Source organism: Cetorhinus maximus, chromosome 3 (assembly GCF_964194155.1).
Source record: "Cetorhinus maximus chromosome 3, sCetMax3.hap1.1, whole genome shotgun sequence".
NCBI classification, from domain to species: Eukaryota; Metazoa; Chordata; class Chondrichthyes; order Lamniformes; family Cetorhinidae; genus Cetorhinus; species Cetorhinus maximus.
In genome coordinates this window covers 41359819-41383168 of record NC_135881.1, presented here as the reverse complement: position 1 = coordinate 41383168, position 23350 = coordinate 41359819, and the positions used below count along the sequence as shown (strand labels likewise).

The 23350-nt window shown below is 44.2% G+C and overlaps 1 protein-coding gene across 4 annotated transcripts in view; it reads right to left on the bottom strand.

Moving 5' to 3' along the window:
* arhgap12b (Rho GTPase activating protein 12b) overlaps positions 1–23350 on the bottom strand; it is a 247237-nt gene that overhangs the window by 21814 nt on the left and 202073 nt on the right. For all 4 annotated transcript variants that reach the window (XM_078537661.1, XM_078537667.1, XM_078537673.1 and 1 more), the window contains 5 exons: positions 22333–22431; positions 21023–21125; positions 12247–12363; positions 4794–4892; positions 4368–4445 (listed from right to left, as the gene is read on the bottom strand). In XM_078537661.1, the coding sequence (XP_078393787.1) occupies positions 4368–4445; positions 4794–4892; positions 12247–12363; positions 21023–21125; positions 22333–22431 (496 nt within the window). The remainder of the gene's footprint in view (positions 1–4367; positions 4446–4793; positions 4893–12246; positions 12364–21022; positions 21126–22332; positions 22432–23350) is intronic.

Here is a 23350-nt window from a genome sequence, read left to right as displayed (position 1 = left end):
GGGAGGTAAGAGTGCCGTGCACTGAGGTCACAATGTCTGTCATTGCAACCGTTCCACTGTTGACTGTTTATTGGATTTAGCATCCAACATGGGTTTCCATTGATTATGGAAGGAGGATCTCATCCTGATCCAGGGACCAGGCATGCATATTAACAGTGTCACGGCTTCAACTAATCAAATGTCCTTGTTCTTCCTTTCAGTCTCACCGGAGCATGCCCGGACTGAGGAGGCAGCAGGCCCACCACTGACACCTGAGGGCCCTGAAGAGATACAAGCACCAAAGTTACACCATCTCAGCCAGGCAGGCACCAGTGCCAATACCAGCACTTCGGTGGGGGATAAGATCGTCGGCTAGTGTCCCGGGGCACAGTGGTGAGGGAACTTCACACTTGCTTGAGGTGCAGGCAGAGACAGAGATTGCCCATGGCACCGGCGGTCGGAGGACTGCAGGAGACCAGGAACATGCTCAGTTGGTGGCTAATGATGTGCCTCGAGTCATCCCTGAGGCAACAGATGCTGGAAGTCCAGCAGGGTCTAAGGGAGGATCTGGCAGAGATACATTAGGCAATGCGTGCCATGGTCTCCGTGATGGAGGAGTCCATTCTGAGCATCAGCAATGCATTGACCCTCATGGCTAAGCGCAATGCTTGCTCCATGGAGAGAGTAGCAACTCTCATGGAGAGGCTCCTCCAGGAGAACAATCACGGCTTCCTGGGGATGTGCTCGGACCTGCAAGCCCTCACAGCAGCATTGACCTCAGCTGGTCAGTGTCAGTGTGGGAGATGGATTGGGCACCCAGTATCCCAGCTAGGTGCCCATCCATCAATGGTGAGCAGGGAGGTCTGAAGCGATCTCATGCTGGTGCATGAGCTGCCTGTCGTCTCTGCGGGCTCCTCTCTGGGCGCTCCAGATGCGGGCAGCAGCTCCTCCACCTCTCTGCCAGTGACTGTGGCATCCGATGAGGCTGCGGCGACTAGGGAGATGCCAGCCGAGCCACTGGCCACTCCCTCCCAGGCGGGGCCATCACAGGCTCCATGGGCCAGAGGACACCCGCCAAGGTCATCAAGGCTAACAGGAAGCAGAGTGAGCAGGCTGTCTCTAATGCCAGTGCCAGTGAGGGGGGAGCACCTAGACATAGCACTCGAAAACGCAAGAGTAAGGCACCTTAGGCACACCACAGACTTTTCACTGGTGGTTTTCTGTTGTTCCGGCATTAGTTGATTATTTGTCGTTGTGCAGCTCAACACCTCTGAATGAACTTTCATTTCTATTTTGTTTTATGAAAACATCAAATGCTTTAGTTCTGAACAAGACTCAGGATGCTTCATTACTTCTGCAGGTGTACGGGAACCCATGATGTTATGAGTGACTGGTTTGTCATTGACAGGGCACATAGTTAATGTTTCTTCCCGGCAGATGTTGCTCTCAGGTATCGAGTATGGAGCTTGCAGTCCTGGCTTGTGTTGGGGATCCATCTGTGGTGGGCTAGCTGAAGGATCGTTGGATCAAAGCCTCCTGGGTGTCCCTGCCCCCCTGGAGGTTGCCCGGGCCAGTGTCTATCCCCTCAGCGTTCTCCTGAGCGTGCTCGTCCTCAGACTCACTAGTGGACTCATCGTGTACAGCCAAAGCATCTGCATCTACATCATCTTCCTCCACTGCGTCCCCCCTTTCCAGCACCAGATTGTGGAGAGCACAGCATGCAACCACTATCAGCGACACACAATCTGGGGGGGTATTGCAGTGCATCCCCTGAATGGTTCAGGCATCGGAAGCGCATCGTGAGAAGACTGATGGTTCTCTCTACCACAGCCCTTGAGTAATCAAGGCTCCTATTGTACCGCTGCTTGGCCTCTGTTCTTGGATGATGGAGGGGTGTCATGAGCCACCTTCTGAGGGGGTAGCCCTTGTCACCCAGCCACCATCCATCCAGCCGGGCTAGAGCATTGAAGAGCCTCGGCACCTGGGAGTGTCTGAGGATGTAGGCGTCGTGGGAGCTGCCTGGGTACCTTGCACAGAATTAGCATCCTATGGTCACACACTAGCTGCACATTCATGGAGTGGAATCCCTTCCTGTTGATGAAGGCACCCGGCTCACCTGCTGGCGCCTTGATGGTCACATACGTGCAGTCGATTGCACCCTGGACACGAGGGAACCCAGCAATTGCTGCGAAGCCTCTGGCTCGCTCCGCCTGCCTGGCCTCTTGCCAGTGGTAGTGAATGAAAATCAATGCATGCCTGAACGGAGCATTTGTCACCAGCTTGACACAACTGTTGACAGCTGACTGGGAGACTTCGCAAAGATCATCCACCGAGCCCTGGAAAGAGCCGGAGGCAAAGAAGTTGAGGGCAGCCGTGACCTTCAATGCCACTGGCATGGGGTATCCACCCACACAGTTGGAGCTGATCTCAGGGCCTATCATCTGACAAATTGAGGTCACTGTCTCACTTGAGAGACAGAGCCTCCTTCAGCACTGCACCTCAGATATATTAAGGTAGCTGCGTCGCCGTCTGTAAACGCTGGCAGCAGAAAAGTGGCGTCTTCTGCGGCCCCTTCTGCCTTGCACTTCCTGTTGGGCCTGCCCCCCTTGTGCCTGCGCCTGCTCTCCCAAAGGTGGCTTCCCTAGAGGCTGAATATGGACACCTGCCCTCCTCCCCCTTCTGGCCCTCTCTTCCTCCTCAGAGGAGGTGCCTCCAGTGGAGAGCACAACTCCCATTCCCAGGGTAAGGAAAGGCTGTCTGAAACCTGCAAGGCCCCAAGAATGATGTTTACTCCAGAGTCCTGACCTGAAGCCTGTCATTCCTGTACAAGCAGCTCTGAAGAGATTTGAAGTTCTCCCGATCACACAAGGAAGTAGAAGTTTAAAAAGTGAATGTCTAACAAATAGCACTCGTGATCCCACTCACCCCTCTTATCCCGCCCATGGATGAGGTTTTTAAAAGGTGGCCTATCCACCTGCCTGTTGTGCCTGTGACACACTCTGAAGATCGCATGGGCTCCGAAAATTCTCGGTCTATTAATGCCTCAAGGGCCTTAAGTGGCCTGTTAATTAATGGCGGGCAGGAATTGGAGCGCATAGCGTGTCCACCCACCGAAATATCGCGATGGTGTGTGGTGATGTCGGGACGCACGCTCGACGTCACCGCGCATCATTTTACGTGTCAGCCTGTCGGGCCCGCCCACGCACCCCGACGTCAAAATTCTGGCCTATCCTTCCCATAACCAGCACACTGAAGTTTTTTAATTCATTTACGAGATGTGAGCATCACTGGCAAGGCTGGTATTTACTGCCCATCCCGAATTGCCCTTGAGAAAGCAGTGGTTAGCTTCTACCTTGAACCATTATAGTTTGTGATGAAGGATTAAATGTAGGGAGTTCCAGATTTTGACCCAGCAATGATTAAGGCACATTATCGAATCAGGATGATGTGCAACTTAGAGGAGAACTTGCAGGTGGTGATGTTCGCATGTGCCAGTTGCTTTTATTCTTATAAGTAGTAGAATTCCTGAGTTTGGAAGGTTCTGTTGAAGCAGCTGTGGCGCATTGCTGCAGTGTAACATATATAGGATACTGAAGCCACCGTACAATGGTGGTGGAGGGAGTGAACGTTTAAAGTGGCTGGGGTGCCAATCAAGCTGTGTCCTGGACTATTGTTGGAGCTCTATTCATCCAGGCAAGTGAAGAGTATTCCATAACACTCCTCACCTGTGCCTTGTAGATGCTGGGTTTGGGGTGTCAGTTGGTGACTCAATCGCCGCAGGATACCTAGCACCTGAACAACTCTTGTAGCTGGTGTATTTAATGTAGCTGCTCCATTTAAGTTTCTGGTCAATGGTGACCTCCAGGATGTTGACAGTGAAAGATTTAGTGATGGTAATTTCACTGAATGCCAAGAGGGGAGGGCTAGATTTTCTCTTCTGGAGGTGACAATTGCCTGGCACTTGGGTAGCGAAAATGTTACTTCCCACTTTTCAGACAAAGCCTGGATATTTTTCAGGCTTGCTGCATGCAGGCATGGATTGACTCATTCATCTGAGGAGTTATAAATGGAACCGAACCTGCGTTCATCAGCGAACCCCAGTTCTGACCTTATGATGGAGAGTGATGCAGTATATGCAACTGATCCAGCTGCTGAGGTCATTCCACACCTCAGCGGCTGGATCAAGAGAATCATTAGCAGAGACCTGGAAGCAGGCTACCTACCATGCCTCTTGCATTTCACCTTCACTTGCATTTTATGCACATTCAAGATTTAAATACCCTGAACTTGAAGGTGTGCTTAACCAAATTTACAAATATTATGTGCTACTATCAACTATATATAATGTCACTTTAAAAAAAATTCACATGGTTAATAAAATGACTTACCATGGTTGACTGCAAAGCGAAGTTTTTGTATAACAGCCAGGTTGCCACTCACTCTATACAGACCATCAATGTTTAAGCCTGATGACATAACATGAAACAGCATAAGAATAGGCAAGAGTCTCAAGGACCAGAAACTCCTAGACAAATGGATCTGAATTGCTAAAACGCTATTGTCCAATGTTTCCAGAACTCAATTTTTTCATTCATGCAAAAAAAGTCATTGCAGTAAGATGTGATTTGTTGAAATTTATGCTAAAATTAAAGTAAGCACTGAGATATTGATTCTGTTAGAAACAGTAACAGAAGCTTTTTTGCCATTTTGTACCATTACTTGAACAGGCGAACAATTCTGGTTACATAGAAAATATTTCGCAAACAATACGTCACAGTAGTCTTTCAAAAAAATCAAGTCTTAGAATATCATACCTTCTTTCTCCACATGATCAATACACATCATCACAAATTTTGGTACAGTTGTGTTCTCTCTCTGACAAAGACTACTTAGATTGCATCCAAACACTTGATCTGCATGAAAAAAAAGTTGAAAATAAACTAATTTGTTTTCACATAATGGCCCAGATTTTGTGTTAACAATAGTGAGGTTAATAGTGTTTGTTGCAATTAACAACTTAGACATCCGCAGATGCTTAGTTAACTGTAGAGGTCAGGAAGTTGCTGTTCATGTTGCCCTGAATCTTGTCAAGCTTCACTATACAGGTGAAGCCATGAAACGCAGCATGATACTTGAAGGGTGCGAAGTCGGGGGTACTCACCCACTAAATATACCAGAAAAAATTAGGTCTTGTCTATTCAAGCATAAATTTATTTGAATGCATGGAATACTTAATTATTGAGAAACAACCTATCCAAAACTGAAAATTTACTTTTATAAGTATGGAGTCACATTCCTTCTGATTTTTTTTACTTTTATTTATGAGATGCGGGCTTTGCTAGCTAGGCCAGCATTTATTGCCCATCCCTAATTGCCCTTATGAAGGTGGAGGTGAGCTGCCTTCTTGAACTGCACCCACAGTGCTGTTAGGAAGCGAGTTCCAGAATTTTAATCCAGCGACAGTGAAGGAACGGTGATATATTTCCAAGTCAGGATTGATATCAGTTTGGAGGGGAACTTCCAGGTGATGGCGGTGGTCGTCCCATGTGTCCTTCTAGATGGTAGCAGTCGTGGAGTTTGTAAGGTGCTGTCAAAGGAGCCTTGGTGAGTTCCTGCAGTGCATCATGTAGGTGGTAAACACTACTGCCATTGTGCATTGGTGGTGGAGGGAGTGAATGTTTGTAAGTGCGGGGCCAGTCAAGCAGGTTGCTTTGTCCTGGATGGTGTCAAGCTTCTTGAGTGTTGTTGGAGTTGCACTCATGCAGGCAATTGGAGAATATTCCATCACACACTGACTTGTGCATTGTAGCTAGTGGACAGGCTCTGGGGAGTGAGGAGTGAGGTGGTGAGCTAATTACAGCAGGATTCCTGGCCTCTGACCTGCTCTTGTTGCCATAGTATTTATATGGCTAGTCTAGTTTAGTTTCTGGTCAATGGTAACCCCCATATGTTGATGGTGGGGGGTTCAACGAAGGTAATGCCATTGAATGTCAAGCGGTGATGGTTAAGATTCTCTCTTGTTGGAGATGGTCAGTGAAGATTTAAAAAAGTGCATTTTTAAAAACTTTTTCTTTCTGTCCCTTATACAATCTCTTAATCCCACCTTTCTTTCTGCACATAATTTGGTACTGAATTAAATATTCTAATTTACGTTTCCTGGTTTAGACATTGAATGACTCAGTAAGAATTCTTCAATCCGATTGAAGGAGGTGGAATTCCATTCGTTACATCTTCACACAGGCCCCAGGCCCCACTGTTTTGGCTGTCTGATAACTGCAAATCACATTGAAAAAAGGCTAAAGAAAGTCTCTGGACCACTGAGTGCATGAACGCAAGTGTTGTTCATTTGCCACTGACTGGAAAATCTGGGCCAATACGTCTTTAAAATAACATGCTTTGTATTCAGCTTTGTAAAGTTTTATGTAAACCATGGATTTAAGTATTCTCTAAAGGGGTCCCTTTGCAGTCATGATCCCTATGCCAAAATGCTTATATGCTCCATATAACATTCTCAGTATACAAATACTGTACAAATATTTCAAGATTTTTTTGGAAAAAATAATTTTTTATTTAACAGTTGAGACGAAGGGAAATGAGTGTGGAAATTGCGGAGGCACTGACCATAATTTTCCAATCTTCCTTAGATTCAGTGGTGGTACGAGATGACTGGAGAATTGCAAACGTTACACCTTTGTTGAGAAAAAAAAATAAGCCCAGCAACTCCAGTCCAGTCAGTTTAATCTCAGTGGTGGGGAAGCTTTTAAAGGTGATACTTTGGGACAAAATTAATAGTAATTTGAACAAATGCGGGTTCATTAAGGAGAGCCAGCACGGATTTGTTAATTAAATTACTTAGTTTTTTGATGAGTTAACAGAGAGGGTTAAGGAGGACTATGCTGTTGATGTGGTGTATGTAGATTTCCAAAAGGCATTTGATACAGTGCCGCACAACAGACTTGAGTGAAGTTAGAGCTCATGGAATAAAAGGGGCAGTAGCAACTTGGCTACAAATAGGCTCAGTCAGATTAGTAGTGAACAGTTGCTTTTCAGAGTGCAGGAAGGTTTTTAATGAGTTCCCCAGGGTTGGTGTTAGGATCACTGCTCTTTCTGATATAAATTAATGGCAGTGTACATGGCACAATTTCAAAATTTGCCGACAACACAAAACTTGGAAGTATTGTGAACAGTCAGGATGATAGTGTAAACTTCAAAAGGACGTAGACAGTTGGTGGAATGAGTGGACAAGTGGCAGATGAAATTTAAAAGCAAAATACTGCGGATGCTGGAAATCTGAAACAAAAACAGAAATAGCTAGAAAAACTCAGCAGATCTGACAGCATCTGCAGAGAGGAACACAGTTAACGTTTCGAGTCCATATGACTCTTCATCAGAACTAAGGAAATATAGAAATGTGGTGAAATATAAGCTGGTAGAGGGGGGTGGGACAGGTAGAGCTGGTTAGAGGGCCAGTGATAGGTGGAGGCAAAGAAGAGATTGCCAAAGATGTCATAGACAAGAGGACAAAGAGGTGTTGATGGTGGTAATATTATCTAAGGAATGTGCTAATGGGGACATTAAGGGTAGAAAGCAGGACAAGATGGCCCTAGTTGGGGTGGGGTGGGGGGAAGGGATCGAAATGGGCTAAAAGGTGGAGATAAAGTAATAGATTGAAATGAATTCAAAAAAGGTGGGAAAAGAAAAATATATTTTTAAAAATTATAAATTATTGGAAAAAGGAGGATCAGAAAGGGGTTGGGGTTGGAGGAGAGAGTTCATGATCTGAAGTTGTTGAACTCAATGTTAAGTCCGGAAGAATGTAGAGTGCCTAGTCGGAAGATGAGGTGCTGTTCCTCCAGTTTGCGTTGAGCTTCTCTGGAACATTGCAGCAGGCCAAGGATGGACATGCGGGCATGAGAGCAGGGTGGTGTGTTGAAATGGCAAGCGACAGGGAGGTCTGGGTCATGCTTGCGGACAGACCGAAGGTGTTCCTCAAAGCGGTCACCCAGTCTGCGTTTGGTCTCTCCAATGTAGAGGAGGCCACATTGGAAGCAGTGAGTGCAGTAGACTAAATTGAGGGAAGTGCAAGTGAAGTGCTGCTTCACTTGAAAGGAGTGTTTAGGCCCTTGGATGGTGAGGAGGCGGATAGTAAAGGGGCAGGTGTTACACCTTCTGCGGTTGCATGGGAAGGTGCCGTGGGAGGGGGTTGAGGTGTAGGGGGTGATGGAGGAGTGGACCAGGGTGTCCCGGAGGGAATGATCCCTGCGGAATGCCGCAAGGGGGGATGAAGGGAAGATGAGTTTGGTGGTGGCATTATGCTGGAGTTGGCGGAAATGGCGGAGGATGATCCTTTGAATGCAGATGCTGGTGGGGTGATAAGTGAGGACAAGAGGGACCCTATCATGGTTATGGGAGGGAGAGGAAGGTGTGAGGGCGGATGCGCGGGAGATGGGCCGGACACGGTTGAGGGCCCTGTCAACCTCCGTGGGTGGAAAACTTCGGTTGAGGAAGAAGGAAGACATGTCAGAGGAACTGTTTGGAAAGTGGCATTATCAGAACAGATGCGACGGAGGCGAAGGAACTGAGAGAATGGGATGGAATCCTTACAGGAAGCGGGGTGTGAGGAGCTGTAGACGAGGTAGCTGTGGGAGTCGGTAGGCTTGTAATGAATATTGGTGGACAGTCTATCACCAGAAATTGAGACAGGGAGTTCAAGGAAGGGAAGGGAACTGTCAGTGATGGACCATGTGAAAATGATGGTGGGGTGGAAATTGGAAACAAAATGAATAAATTTTTCCAGGTCCACACAAGAGCATGAAGCGGCACGAGACGAGTTTAAGGAGAAATTGTTCAGTGAGAGAGCAAGCTCAGCCAGACGGAGGAGAGTAGTGGTGGATGGGGATTGTTCGGGCCTCTGTTCGAGGAAGAAGCAGAGAGCCCTCAGACCATCCCGGTGGGGGACGGAGGTGTAGAGGGGTTGGACATCCATTGTGAAGAGGCAGCGTTTGGGGCCAGGGAACTGGAAATTGTTGATATGATGTAGGGCGTGAGAGAAATTGCAGATGTAGGTGGGAAGAGACTGGACAAGGGGAGAGAGAATGGAGTCAAGATAGCAAGAAATGAGTTCCGTGGGGCAGGAACAGGCTGACACGATCGGTCTGCTGGGACTGTCCTATTTGTGAATTTTGGGTATGAGGTAAAAGCGGGCCATCTGAGGTTGGGAGACTATGAGATTGGAAGCTGTGGAGGGAAGATCTCCAGAGGAGGTGAGGTCAGAGACAGTCTTGGAAACAATGGCTTGATGTTCAGTGGTGGGGTCATGGTCCAGGGGGAGCTAGGAGGAAGTGTCTGCGAGTTGACGCTCAGCCTCTGCGAGGTAGAGGTCAATGCGCCAGACAACAACAGCACCATCCTTGTCAGCAGGTTTGATAACAAAGTCAGGGTTGGAACTGAGAGAACGGAGTGCAGCAAGTTCAGAAAGAGACAGGTTAGAGTGGGTGAGAGGCGCAGAGAAATTGAGACGACTGATGTCACGCCAACAGTTCTCAATGAAAAGATCAAGAGCAGGTAAGAATCCAGAGGGAGGGGTCCAGGTGGAGTGAGAATATTGGAGGCGGGTAAAAGGATCCATTGAATGGGGAGAGGACTCCTGCCCAAAGAAATGAGCACGGAGACGAAGGCGGCAGAAGAAGAGTTCAGCGTCATGCCAGGCCGGAAATTCATTGAGGTGAGGGCGTAAGGGTATGAAACGGAGTCCTTTGCTGAGCACTAAACATTCAGCATCAGAGAGGGGAAGGTCAGTGGTTATGGTGAATACACGGCTGGGGCTGGGATTGGAAGACGGGATGGGGTCAGAGGGGTGGGCAGGGGTGGAGGGTCCTGGACGGGCGTTAGTGTCGATGAGTTGTTGGAGCTTGCGAACTAGAGAATTGCGACCACACTTTGGGAAAGATGTGAAGGTATTAGAAGGGTGCAGAAAGGATACACAACAATGGTTCCAGGATGAATGTCTTCAATTGTGTAGATAGATTGGAGGAGCTTGGATTGTTCTCCTTGGGGAAGAGAAGTTTGAGGGGAAATTAATCGAAGGATTCAAAATCATGAGGGGTCTGGACAGAGTAGATAGAGAGAACCTGTTCTTTGAGGAAGTAACATGTGTTGTGGATAAAGGGGAACTGGTAGATGTACTGTACTTAGGTTTCCAGAAGGCATTTGATAAAGTGCCACATCAAAGGTTATTGTGGAAAATAAAAGCTCGTGGCATGGGAGTAACATATTGGCATGGACAGAAGATTGGCTGGCTAACAGGAAGCAGACAGAAGGCATAAATGGGTCTTTTTCAGGTTGGCAAGGTGTAATGAGTGGCGTGCTACAGGAATCAGTGTTGGGACCTCAATTGTTTACAATTTATATAAATGACTTGGATAAAGGGATGGGTGTGATGGTTGCCAAGTTTGCCGATGACACAAAGATAGGTAGGAAAGTAAGTTGTGAAGAGGACATAAGGAGGCTACAAAAAGATATAGATAGGTTAAGTGAGTGTGCAAAGCTCTGGCAAATGGGGTACAATGTGGAAAAATGTGAAATTGCCCATTTTGGCAGGAAGAATTAAAATAGAGTCATATTATCTAAATGGTGAGAGATCGCAGAGCTCTGAGATGCCGAGGGATCTGGATGTCTTAGTGCATGAATCACAAAAGGATAGTATGCGGGTATAGCAAGTAATTAGGAAAGCTAATAGAATGTCATCATTTACTGTGAGGGGAATTGAATACAAAAGCAGGGAGGTTATGCTTCAGTTATAAAGAACACTAGTGAGACCACATCTGGAGTGCTGTGTACAGTACTGGTCAACTTATTTAAGGAAGGGTGTAAATGCGATGGAAGCAGTTCAGAGAAGGTTTACCAGATTAATACCTGGAATGGGCGGGTTGCCTTATGAGGAAGGGTTGAACAGGCTAGGCTTGTATCCGCTGGAGTTTAGAAGAGGAAGAGATGACTTGACTGAAACATATAAGATCCTGATGGGTCTTGACAGGGTGGTTATGGAGAGGATGTTTCCTCTTGTGGGAGAATCTAGAACTAGGGGTCACTGTTCAAAAATAAAAGGTCGCCCATTTAAAACGGAGATGAGGTGAATTTTTTTCTCTGAGGGTCATGGGTCTTTGGAACTCTCTTCCTGAAAAGGTGGTGGAAGCAGAGTCTTTGAATATTTTTAAGGCAGAGGTGGATACATTCTTGCTAAGCAAGGGGGATGATAGGTTATCGGGGGTAGGTACTATCAGATCAGCAATGATCTTATTAAATGGTGGAGCAGGCTCAAGGGGCTGAGTAGCCCACTCCTGCTCCTTGCTTGTATGTACTGCTGGAAGGATCGAGAACCAGAGGGCACAAAATTTAAGGTAATTGACAAAAGATGCAAAGGCAACATGAGGAAAACCATTTTTATGCAACTAGTGGTTGGGATCTGGAATGCATGGCTGGACAGTGTGGTGAAAGCAGGTTCAATCGAGGCATTCAAAAGGAAATTGAATCATTATCTGGAAAAGAAAAATGTGCAGGATGACAGGGAAAAAGTGGCTGGGTGGCATTAGCTGAGTTGCTCTTATAAAGCTGGAACAGACGCCAGGGGCCAAATGGCTTCCTTCTGTGCTGTAACTATTCTGATTCTACGATTCAATGTTCAGAGTGACCTACAGCACTGTGCTTAATACAGTGAAATTAAAAGATACTATAAATTAAAAGTACTAATTAAGTGAATAAAATAACGCTTTGGTTTACTTAATTTTTAAATTGTGATTTTTTTTGTCTTTAAATAAAAAAAAAATCAGTGTTTTAAAAGTTTCATGTTTTAACATAATTAGAGCTCAGTAAATATGTACAGGAAACCACAAAGCCACTGACAGGAAGGACATAGGTTATTTTGTTCACTCTGCTGAATTTCCTTGCTCTTATACAGGGTGGTCAGGGGAAGAGAATTAGAAGGAAACATTATGCACTTCCTTGTGATGTGTTAAACAGCAGCTTTGGCAAGACCTATTAAAAGAGCTACTGTCTGCTTACATATAGAAGATGTAGGACCCCATGAGAACTTTATTGAGAGAAGGGGAGGAACAGATGAGTTGCATGTACTCATTAGAGACAATAATAAAAATCTAAAATTAAAAAAAACTCATCACTCAAATGCTTATAACAAAAATAACTGGGCTTCTTTCATTCGTTCATATATTCAATGTACTAGTACTGTGTCTTCAAGATAAATTTTGTTACCTTTTATATAGCCTTTGTCTCGGACTGCTTGGAGCGTTGGTCTTCGTGTCAGGAACTTCTTCAATTTTGTTTTTGTCTTTTTTTGATCTGCATTATCTATACTACTAGATTTGCTTGCTGTAACAAACAGAAACAAGTAAAATAAAGCTTAAATGATGAAATCATAAAAAATACAAAATGATTAAATCCCATTAGGAAATGGCTGTAAAATTTTATTTGTTTTTGTTAGAGAATAGTGATAACACAAGGTTCTATTATTGAGAAGATAGGGTGACTGTTTATTGTATCAGTTGTGGCTCAGTTGCTAGTATTTTCACCTCTGAGTCAGAGGGCTGTGGGTTCAATCCCCACTCCAGAGGGTTGGCAAAGGTGCTACTAGGAGCCAAAGGTTTCCGACTAATTCTGTCTCAGAGGGCTCAGATGCTGACTTTGAGGGTCCAGGCTACCAGAGGAAACTTGAGCACTAGACTGCAAAATGCTTGGTGTACTGTCAGCCTGCCAAAGAGCTTGCACATAATGTTACAGAGAAGGAAGGAATCCAGTTTCAACTAGCCTCAATGTTTTTCGCAGGCCATGGGAACCTTTCTGTCCAGCTTGGATCGGGTCAGCTCCATCAGTACTGCAGTGGAACCCACCTTAACAACCATTTGTGACAGCTTCAACAGCTTCCAAGGCAGCACAGAATGCTGCTACTGCTAAAAAAGGTTTCAATAGTGTCGCATCAGCCCTGCATCAATTCACTGGCAGAGCTCCAGTAGTGCAGAGGCTATGCCCCAGGAGAGTAGCCTTGGCATCATGACAGGAACACCTGTGCTCTCTAAAAATGACAGTATGTGTTGTCCCCTGCCAGGCACTCTGCCAGTGTCCTTGCTAGCATCACTCAGCCAGCCAGCCTAGACTGCCGCATCCCACACAGAGGTGAAGGGGCCTGCAAACAGGTTCTCTACGCCCAGAGTTGCAGAGGGTTGCTCTCCAAGTCCATGTAAAGATGGATGCTCAACAGCCTTCCACCTCGCAATCTGTGGCTACTAAGGATTGGCTCAAAGATAATTAGTCAATTCTTTTTGTTAGCGCATTTATTTGTCAAATTTGTTTTTTGATCTGATTTGATGGCAGTATTTGTCTATGTAGTGAAATGAGGGCAATCCCAATAAGTTTGGAGTGAAGTAAGGTAATCTGATGGGAATAACAAGAAGAGTGGTAAGGATTGTGGGTGCATTGCGGATTGATTTAGTTGTAGCACTCTTCAATGCACTGGTCTCTGAGAACTTGTGCAGCTAAGGCTCTCCCTCTTCCTCCTCTATTTGCTAATGTCAAGGTGATATTAAGGACTTGTCCACCTGATGGCAAAGTTATGCAGCATGCAGCAGACAATAACAAATCTGGCTACCCACTCAGGGGCATACTGCAAAGCACCTGTGGAATGGTCCAGGCAGCAAAAGCGTTGTTTCAGCTGGTCAATTGTTTTTTCAATGTTGTGGCATTGGAACTCTCATGGTAGGAAAGCTCCGCAGTTGTACATGGGCTCCTGACAGGAGTCACTAGCCATGTCCGAGAGGGATATCTGTGAGAGCAGAGAGTGGGAAGAGAGGACTGAGTCCAATGAAGAATGAGTGCTAAGTTGGGAATATGGTGCAGGTGGGATATCTCTGGTAAGTTTTTCTAAAGCTTAATTTAGAAAAATAGTCAGACTCTGACTTTGAACTTTAAACCAGAAAGCTACTCAAGAAACTGCAGGCAGTGGCAGTTATCTATCAATCAACTGAAAGTGGTTGCCTGAATAGGTGTTAATTACTGGAGCAGGAACCTGACTTACCAGTTGCAACTTGGGTGAGTGTCACCAATTCTCTATCAAAGCAGACAGGTTTTGCTATGGCATAGAGTGAGATGACGAGGCCCAAGTGCGATGGGAATGAGTGCTGAATTAGGAATTTGGTACGAGTGGAAATTTAGTGTAGAAGGGGAAAGTTGGTTCTTCTTTTGTCTCTAAGTTAGGAGACTTGCTTTTACATTAGCTGTGTAAATTAATAACTAATTGACTAGTAAAATAAATAAGGTGAGACAAACATGGCAGGGATGGTGGCATGTCATGACTGCAACATGTGCGAACCTGTGGAATGCATTGCAGTCCCAGGCAACCACATCTACAGTCAGGGTTTGCAGCTTGAGCAGCTTTGGCTTAGTGTTGTGAGCTGGAATCTGAGCTGCAGACATTGCAGAACAACAGGGATGGGGACACTTTGTTCCAGGAGGCACTCACACCCCTATGGTTAAGTAGTTTTTTAAACATTCATTCATGTGATGTGGGTGTCACTGGCTGGGCCAGCATTTATTGCCCATCCTTAATTGCCCTCAAGGAGGTGGTGGTGAGCTGCCTTCTTGAACCACTGCTGTCCATGTGGTGTATATAGATCCACAGTGCTGTTAGGGAGGGAGTTCCAGGATTTTGACCCAGCGACAGTGAAGGAACAGCAATATATTTCCAAGTCAGGATGGTGAGTGGCTTGGAGGAGAACTTCCAGGTGGTGGTGTTCCCATGTATCTGCTGCCCTTGTCCTTCTGGGTGGTAGTGGTCATGAGTTTGGAAGGTGCAGTCTAAGGAGGTTTAGTAAGTTCCTGAAGTGCATCTGGTAGATGATACACACTGCTGCCACTGTGTATTGGTCGTGGAGGGAGTGAATGTTTGTGGATGGGGTGCCAATCAAGCCAACTGCTTTGGTCTGGATGGTGTCAAGCTTCTTGGGTGTTGTTGGAGCTGTACTCATCCAGGCAAATGGAGAGTATTCCATCACACTCCTGACTTCTGAATGGTCGATGATGGACAGGCTTTGGGAAATGAGGAAGTGAGCTATTCACTGCAGGATTCCTAGCCTCTCACCTGCTCTTGTAGCCACAGTATTTATATGGCTGGTTACTTCAGTTTCTGGTCAATAGTAACCTCCAGGATGTTGATAGTGGAGATTTAGCAATGGTAATGCCATTGAATGTCATGGGGCGATGGGCGGATATTCTCTTGTTGGAGATGATCATTGCCTGGCACTTGTGTGGCACGAATGTCACTTGCCACTTGTCAGCCCAAGCCTGGATATTGTCCAGCTCTTCTGCATTTGGACATGGACTGCTTCAGTATCTGAATCATTGTGAATGGTGCTGAACATTGTGCAATTATCAGCAAACATCCCCACTTCTAACCTTATGATGGAAGGTCATTGATGAAGCAGCTGAAGGCGGTTGGGCATAGGACACTACTCTGATGAATTCCTGTAGTGATGTCCTGGGACTGAATTGATTGACCTCCAACAACCACAACCATCTCCCTTTGGATAGTTATGACTCCAACCAGCAGACAGTTTTCCCACTGATTCCCATTGCCTCCATTTTTGCTCCTTGATGCCACACTTGGTCAAATGCTGCTTTGATGTCAAGGGCAGTCACTCTCACCTCAAATCTGGAGTTCAGCTCTTTTGTCCATGCTTGAACCAAGGCTGTAATGTGGTAAGAAGCCTAGTGACCCTGGCAGAAACCAAACTGAGAGTCAGTGAGCAGATTATTGCTAAGCAATAATCGCTGGATATTACTGTTGATGACCACTGTTGATGATCACTTTACTGATGATCGAGGGCAGACGGATGGGGGCGGTAATTGCCTGGATTTGATTTGTCCTGCTCTTTGTGTACAGGACATACCTGGGCAACTTTCCACATTGCCAGTTGGATGCCAGTGTTGTAGCTGTACTGGAACAACTTGGCTAGGGGCGCGGCAAGTTCTGGAGCACAAGTCTTCAATACTATTTCCAGATTTTTATCAGGGCCCATTGCCTTTGCTGTATTCAGTGACTTCAGCCATTTTTTGATATCACGTGGAATGAATCAAATTGGCTGAGACTGGCATCTGTGGAGGAGGTCAATGGTCAGGAACAAGGAGATGTGACTGCAAGCCAGGCAGGTATGGGGATACAGAAGGTAGTGATGGGAACACCACCATCTAGAAGTTCTACTCCAAGTCACTCACTATCCTGACTTGGAAATATATCGATGTTCCTTCACTGTCGCTGGGTCAAAATCCTGGAACTCCCTTTCTAACAGCACTGTGGGTGTACCTACACCACATGGACTGCTGTGGTTCAAGAAGGCAGCTCACCACCAGCTTCTCAAGGGCAACTAGGGATGGGCAATAAATGCTGGCCTGGCCAGCAAAGCCCAAATCCCGTGAATAAATTTTAAAAAGGAGTCTCAGCCCTCAACTTTGATTAGGAAACTGACCATGGCACCATGTTAAAGAATGCCATTCAGGTGGGGGGAGCAAAAAGGAACGTGGTAGTATTTGAGTTTAGTGTCGTCAGAAGGATAAGCACTGTTCCCCATAGTTTAAGAACATCTCTTTGAAGTTGGACACGAGCTTGGAGTAGGAGGTGGAGGATCTAGTTGTCGTGTTCCACGTAGTAACCAATTACATATGTACAACTAGGAATGATGTTCTGCTGAGAGAGTTTGAAGGATTCAAATTAAAACGCTGAGTATCAAAGGTAATCATCTCTGGATTGTTACCTGAGCCACATGTCAATTGGCATAGGGTCAAGCAGATTAGAGAATTAAACATCTGGCTCAGAGTGGAAGAAGGGGTTTCAATTCGAGGCTCTGGCACTTGTACACAGGAAAGAGTGCTGTTCCGTTGGTTTGGGCTCCACTTAAACCGGGCTGGGATCAATGTCCTGACGAATCATATAATTAGGGCTTTGAAGTAACAGAGGTGGGAGGAGGGGTTGGGTGATGGGAGATGTGGAAATCCAGAGAGAAAAGTTGAGTGGTTAAAAAGAAGAGTGGGATAGGGAGGGACAGAGCTTAACAGTCACTGCGCATCAGAGAGTAAGGACCATGCAGAGAACAATAGTAAAAAAAAATTACATGCTCTTTATCTGAATGCTTCAAGAATCTGCAATAAGATAGTTGAACTAGTGGCATAAATAAAGATAAATGGATTGGAGCCAACTGCCATTACAGAGTCATGGGTGACCAAGGTTGGGAACATTCCAGGGCACACAAAATTTCGAAAAGGTAGGCAGAATAGCAAAGGAGGAGAGGTAGCCCTGATAGTAAAAGATGACATAAGGACATCAATGAGGAAGGATCTTGGCTCAGAATATCATGAAGTAGAATCACTATGGGTAGAGATCAGGAGTAGCAAGAGTCAGAAAATGTTGATGAGAGTAATTCATAGGCCCCTTAACAGTAGTTATACTGTTGGACAGAGCATTAAACACAAAATTACTGGAGCACATAACAAAGGCAATGAATAATTATGGGGACTTTAATCTTCATATAGGTTGGATCAATCAAATTGGCAAGGGTGGTATAGAAGATAAGCTTGTAGAATGTTTTCACGGCAGTTTCCTGGAGTAATACATTGTGGAACTGACTAGAGAAAATGCTACTTTAGATCTAATATATGTGTAATGAAGCAGGGTTAATTAGTAATCTCATAGTAAAAGGTCCAGTAGAAACTAATGATCGTAATACAACTGAATTCCATATTAATTTCGAAAGCGACATGCTCCAATCATAAACAAGAATCTTAAACTTAAACAATGCCAAATGCATAGGTATAAGGGGTAAACTGGTTAAGTTTGATTGGGTAAATAGGCTAAAAGGTATGGCCGTAAATAAAGAGTGGACAATATTTAAAGAAACAAAAATACATTCCACTGAAATGCAAAAACTCAGCCAGGAAGATCAATTTGTGGCTTACTCAAAGTAAGGATAGTATTAGATTAAAAGAAGAAGCTTATAATGTTGCAAAGAACAGAAACAAGTCTGAGGTCGGGGGTGTGTTTTAGAAACCAGCAAAGGGCCACCAAAATGTTGATAAAAAGGGAAAAAATGGAATCTGAGAGCAAACTAGCCAGGAATATAAAAACAGACTGTAAGGGCTGTTACAATTATATAAAAAAGAGAGTAGACTAAAGTAAACGTTGGCCCCTTAGAAGCAATGACAGGAGAATTATTATGGGGAATGAGAAAATGGCAGAGACATTGAACACATGTTTTCTGTCTTCACAGTAGGAGAATCAAGTTGCACACCAGAAATAGAGGGTAACCTAGGTGTTAGTAAGAGTGAGGAAATTAAGGAAATTATTATTAGAACAGAAAAAGTACTGGAGAAACTTATGGGACTAAAATCTGACAAATCTCCAGGGCCTGATGGCCTACCATCCTGGAATTCTAAAAGAAATAGCTGCAGAGGTAGTGGGTGCTCTAGCTACAATTTTCAAAAAATTCCTTGATTCCTTAACGGTTCCAGCAGATTGCCAGTTAGCAAGTGTGACACTGCTATTCAAGAAAGGAGGGAGGGAGAAAACAGGGAATTACAAGCCAATTAGCCTGATGTTAGGTGTGGGGAAAGTGTTGGAATCTATTATTAAGGAAGTCTGAACACCGCACTCAGAAAATCATAGTATGATCAGACAACGTAAATACGGTTTTACAAAAGGGATATAGTGTTTGACAATTATTTTTTGAAAAGTTTTTTTGAGGATATAACAGTAGGGTAGATAAAGGGATACCAATCGATGTCATATGCCTGAATTTCCAAAAGGCATTTTATAAGGTGTCGCGCAAAAGTTTAATAGACAAGGGCTTATGGAGTTGGCACGGATAGAGGATTGGTTAATAGACAGAAAGCAAAGACAAGGCATAAATGGGGCATTCTTAAGATGGAAAGTGGTGACTAGGAGTGTTACAAAGGATCAGTGCTGGGGCCTCAGCTACTTACAATATATATTATGACTTAGAGACACAAAAAGTGAACTAAGTTTGCTGACGATACAAAGCTAAGTGGAAATGTAAGTTGGGAGAAGGACACAGCGGGGTCGCAAAGAGATATAGACAGGTTAAGTGAGTGGGCAGGATAGCAGCTGGAGTATAATGTGGGCATGTGTGAGGTTATTCACTTTGATCGTCAAAATAGAAAAGCAGAATAATTTTTAAAAAGTGCCAAACTTGTATGTTGATGTTCAGAGAGACTGGGGTACGCCCTACAGGAACTCAAAGTTAGTGCGCAGTTACAGCAAGCAACTTTTTCACTCAAAGAGTTGTGAATCTTTGGAATTCCCTACCCCAGAGGGTTGTGGGTGCTCCATCATTGACTTTACTTCAGGCTGGGATTGACAGATTTTTGGTCCCTCAAGGAATCAAGATATGGGGAGCAGGCAGGAAAGTAGGGTAGAATCCCAACATCAGCCATGATCGTGTTGAATGGCAGAGCAGGCTCAATGAGCTGTATGGTCTGCTCCTATCTCGTGACGTTGCTACCCTGCAACTTGGCAGCTTAAAGGGGGCACAGATCGAATGAGTTATGACCACTGTTGAGATAGTGGGCACAGTCCTGGACGATGCACTAACTGCACATTGATGACTCACTTTTGATTGATGCTGACAGGGGGCACAAGCCACAGTGAGAGTCAATGGCACCTTGCACCACAGGGAAGCCTGTCATAAGAGTGGGAAACCTAGTGCTCTCTCATCCTGCTTTTCTCGGTCAATAAAGAATGAAAAGCTGACTTTCATGATCTCAGGATGTCCCTGAGCACTTTACAGCCAATCAGATACTTTTGAAGGGTAGATATTGTTATAATGTGACCTCCCTGATATATTGGTATTCTTTGAACTGTTAGATGTTGCTGATGTCACCTGTTGCAGGCTGAAAAGAATCCACAGCATGAACTTAAGGTCCCCTTGAAAGCCACAGGTTTGAGAGTGGATTTGTGGCTGACAGCCTCCTTGGTGAAACAAAGGGTTCTTCTGCTCTGGTGTCACCAGTGCCAGCAGCTACAAAACTTACCCTGTTATGTCTTGGCAACTGTGGATTTAAAGTTACTGGAAAAAAACTAAGGCTTTAATTATGTGCTGGAAAACATTTTTAATTTACTTTCATCTATAGTGCTGGATGTTTGATAATGAACAACATATAAATTAGCCTAAAATAGCAATTGCATCAAACTCAAGATTGGATTACTGCCATCAATACATTAAGAAACATTTGCTATTATCCTCAGCAGAACAATGAATTTTTACACATAGGTGTTATGTTATTTCCCCATGAAGATATGAATGTTTATTTCTTCCAATCATAAAAACATTGCTCTAACCACAGATACCCTGATTGACAGATAGGGGGAAAAATATCAGCCCAGAATACAGTACGTCCATTTTCTGTTCATTGAGTTTTATATATAAAACAGAGTACCTAACTTAAAAACTGATGCAAGTGAAATTACTATAGTATAGTCAAGAAGAAAAAAGTTATCAAATATTGACCCTTAATAAAAGGCCTTCCTTTATTGGCCATCGTAGGAATTATATCACAGCAGGCCATTGCACCTTTACTAACAAAATTGGTGCATACTCTTACCTCAATTAATGTTTTATACATATGGGACATGTTGACCATTAATTTACATAATTGATTCTCAAATGAATTATGAAGTTTAAATGGAGCAGTGTTGTATGGGTATTTAGCTGTTTACACTTGCATATAAAATATCTTTGTCCGCTATACCAATGAAACTATTCACCAGTCCTGCAAATACTTATTAAAATTGTAAAGAATAAATTCATAATTAATGATTTCAATGCTAATTCCCTAAGCTGTTGCAAAAGTTGTACTTGCAGGGAGAAAATTAAGCAAGAATCAATCGCATCTTTATCCTGTAGACCGAAACAACAACATACACGTGTGTTTAGGCTAACTTTGTAAAATTATTCTGTTTTTAATGACTTACGGCGCAATTTCTTTAAGTCTTTATTAGTTTTATCCTTATCATGCTTTTCAATTCCAGGGGACTCCGGAGTGTCATCTTCAGCGGCTTCATCAGACTCCACTGTCTGTAATGAAAGTAGTTGCAGGATCAAAATCAGTTTTTAATATATACATTTTTAAAATTCTTTCATGGAGCCTCGGCATCACTGGCTAGGCCAGCATTTCAATTGTCCATCCCCAAGTGTCCTTAAGAAGGTGGAGATGAGCCAGTTTCTTGAACCACTGCAGTCCATGTGGTGTAGATACACCCACAGTGCTGATAGGGAGGGAGCCCCAGGATTTCGACCCAGTGACAGTGAAGGAATGGAGATATATTTCCAAATCAGGATGGTGAGTGGCTTGGAGGGGAACTTGCAGGTGGCGGTGTTCCCATGCATCTGCTGCCCTTGTCCTTCTAGATGGTAATGGTCGTGGGTTTGGAAGGTGCTGCCTAAGGAGGTTTAGTGACTTCCTGCAGTGTATCTTGTAGTTGGCACACATGCTGCCACTGTGCGTCGGTGGCACAAGTGGACGTTGAAGGTGGTGGATAGGGTGCTAATCAAGCAAGTTGCTTTGTACTGGATGGTGTTGAGCTTCTTGAGTGTTGATGAAGTTGCACTCATCCAGGCAAGTGGAGAGTATTCCATCACACTGCTGACTTGTGTCTTGTAGATGGTGGACAGTCTTTGGTGAGTCAGGAGGTGAGTTACTTGTGGCAGGATTCCTCATCTCTTACCTGCTCTTGTATCCACAGCATTCATATGGCTGGTCCAGGTAACCCCCAGCATGTTGATACTGGGGATTCAACAATGGTAATACCATCGAATGTCAAGGGAAGATGGTTGGATTCTCTCTTGTTGGAGATGGTCATTGCCTGGCACATGTGGCGCAACTTACTTACCACTTATCAGCCCAAGCCTGAATGCTGTCCAGCTCCTGCTGCACATGGGCATGGATTGCTTCAGTATCTGAGGAGTCGCAAGTGGTGCTGAACATTGTTTAATCATCAGCAAACATCCCCATTTCTGAGCTTATGATGGGGGGGTCGGTCATCGATAAAGCAGCTGAAGATGGTTGGACCTAGGACACTACCCTGAGGAACTTCTGCAGTGATGTCCTGGAACTGAGATGATTGCCCTCCAACAACCACAGCCATCTTCCTTTGTGCTAGGTTTGTTGCATCCAAGGTATATTGTGAAGAGTTTATCAGTGAATCAGTAAAAGCAAAGGAAATTTTTACCTGGTGTAAAAAATGATGAGACGGAAAACAAAATGTTCAATCTGAATACGCACCTGACTACCAATAGTCTCCTCAAGAGCTTTATACCACTCATTGATGAGATTGTCATTGTCCAACTGAATCAGTAATTCTGTTCCTTGGCGTGTTTTGAGCTGGAAAACAGCAAGATTATTTTTATAAATGAAACGTATAGGTTCACATTTATTCATAACCAGCCTATCACTTGTAATTTTATGTACCGTTTAGACTGTCTTGTGTTCTACAGATTAAGCCTAAAATATTTAACTTTTATGGCTGTTTGAATTCTGGTCAATCGAGTTAAGTTTCAGAAGTGCACCCTCTCCCTCTGGGCAACTTATTATCACCAGTCATAATTTTAGCATAAATGTCCAACAATTATCTGGGCCCTGAATTGACATTAACAAGCCAGTAAGCCTAACTTGCATAAAATTGAAACAAGTAATATTATGTTGTTTTGATCAATGGCAAACTTTTATGGAATTCTGAAACCTTATATAGTAAATTAAAAAGTTCACAAATAAATTCCAAAATTTTAAGAAAATGTCAATCTGGCTCTTTAAGGAAATCATTGATAGAGTCGTGGAGCAGGTAGATTGCTTGCCTGCCCTTTTAGTTGGGAATGTTGGTGTGACAAGTGAAAACACCACAAGGAGGCAAATGAGACTACTGGTAAAGAATAATTGGATGCGATTTTGTTGATATATTCCACAATACATATCATAAGCACGAAAGCAGCCTGCTTTCCCGATACAACCTCAAGATTCAAATGTTGCCTATTGCTGAATTCCAACTGTGAAGACCATCTAGAAGATAGAATTAATTTCAGAAACAGGCTACATCAAGCTTTAACTTTAAAAAAAATTAAATAACTACAGTTTTACAAACTTATATGAAAGCCTCCTCTCTCAATTCAAATAAAGAGCTGCATAATCCATAAGTTTTTAACATTTGTGTCAGTTTCTCTACTGTATTGAGTGCACTGAGTTCACCCACTTTTGCACCTTGTGAAAATTTTAAAAATCCATATTTCAATCCTGGTCCTGCACTATA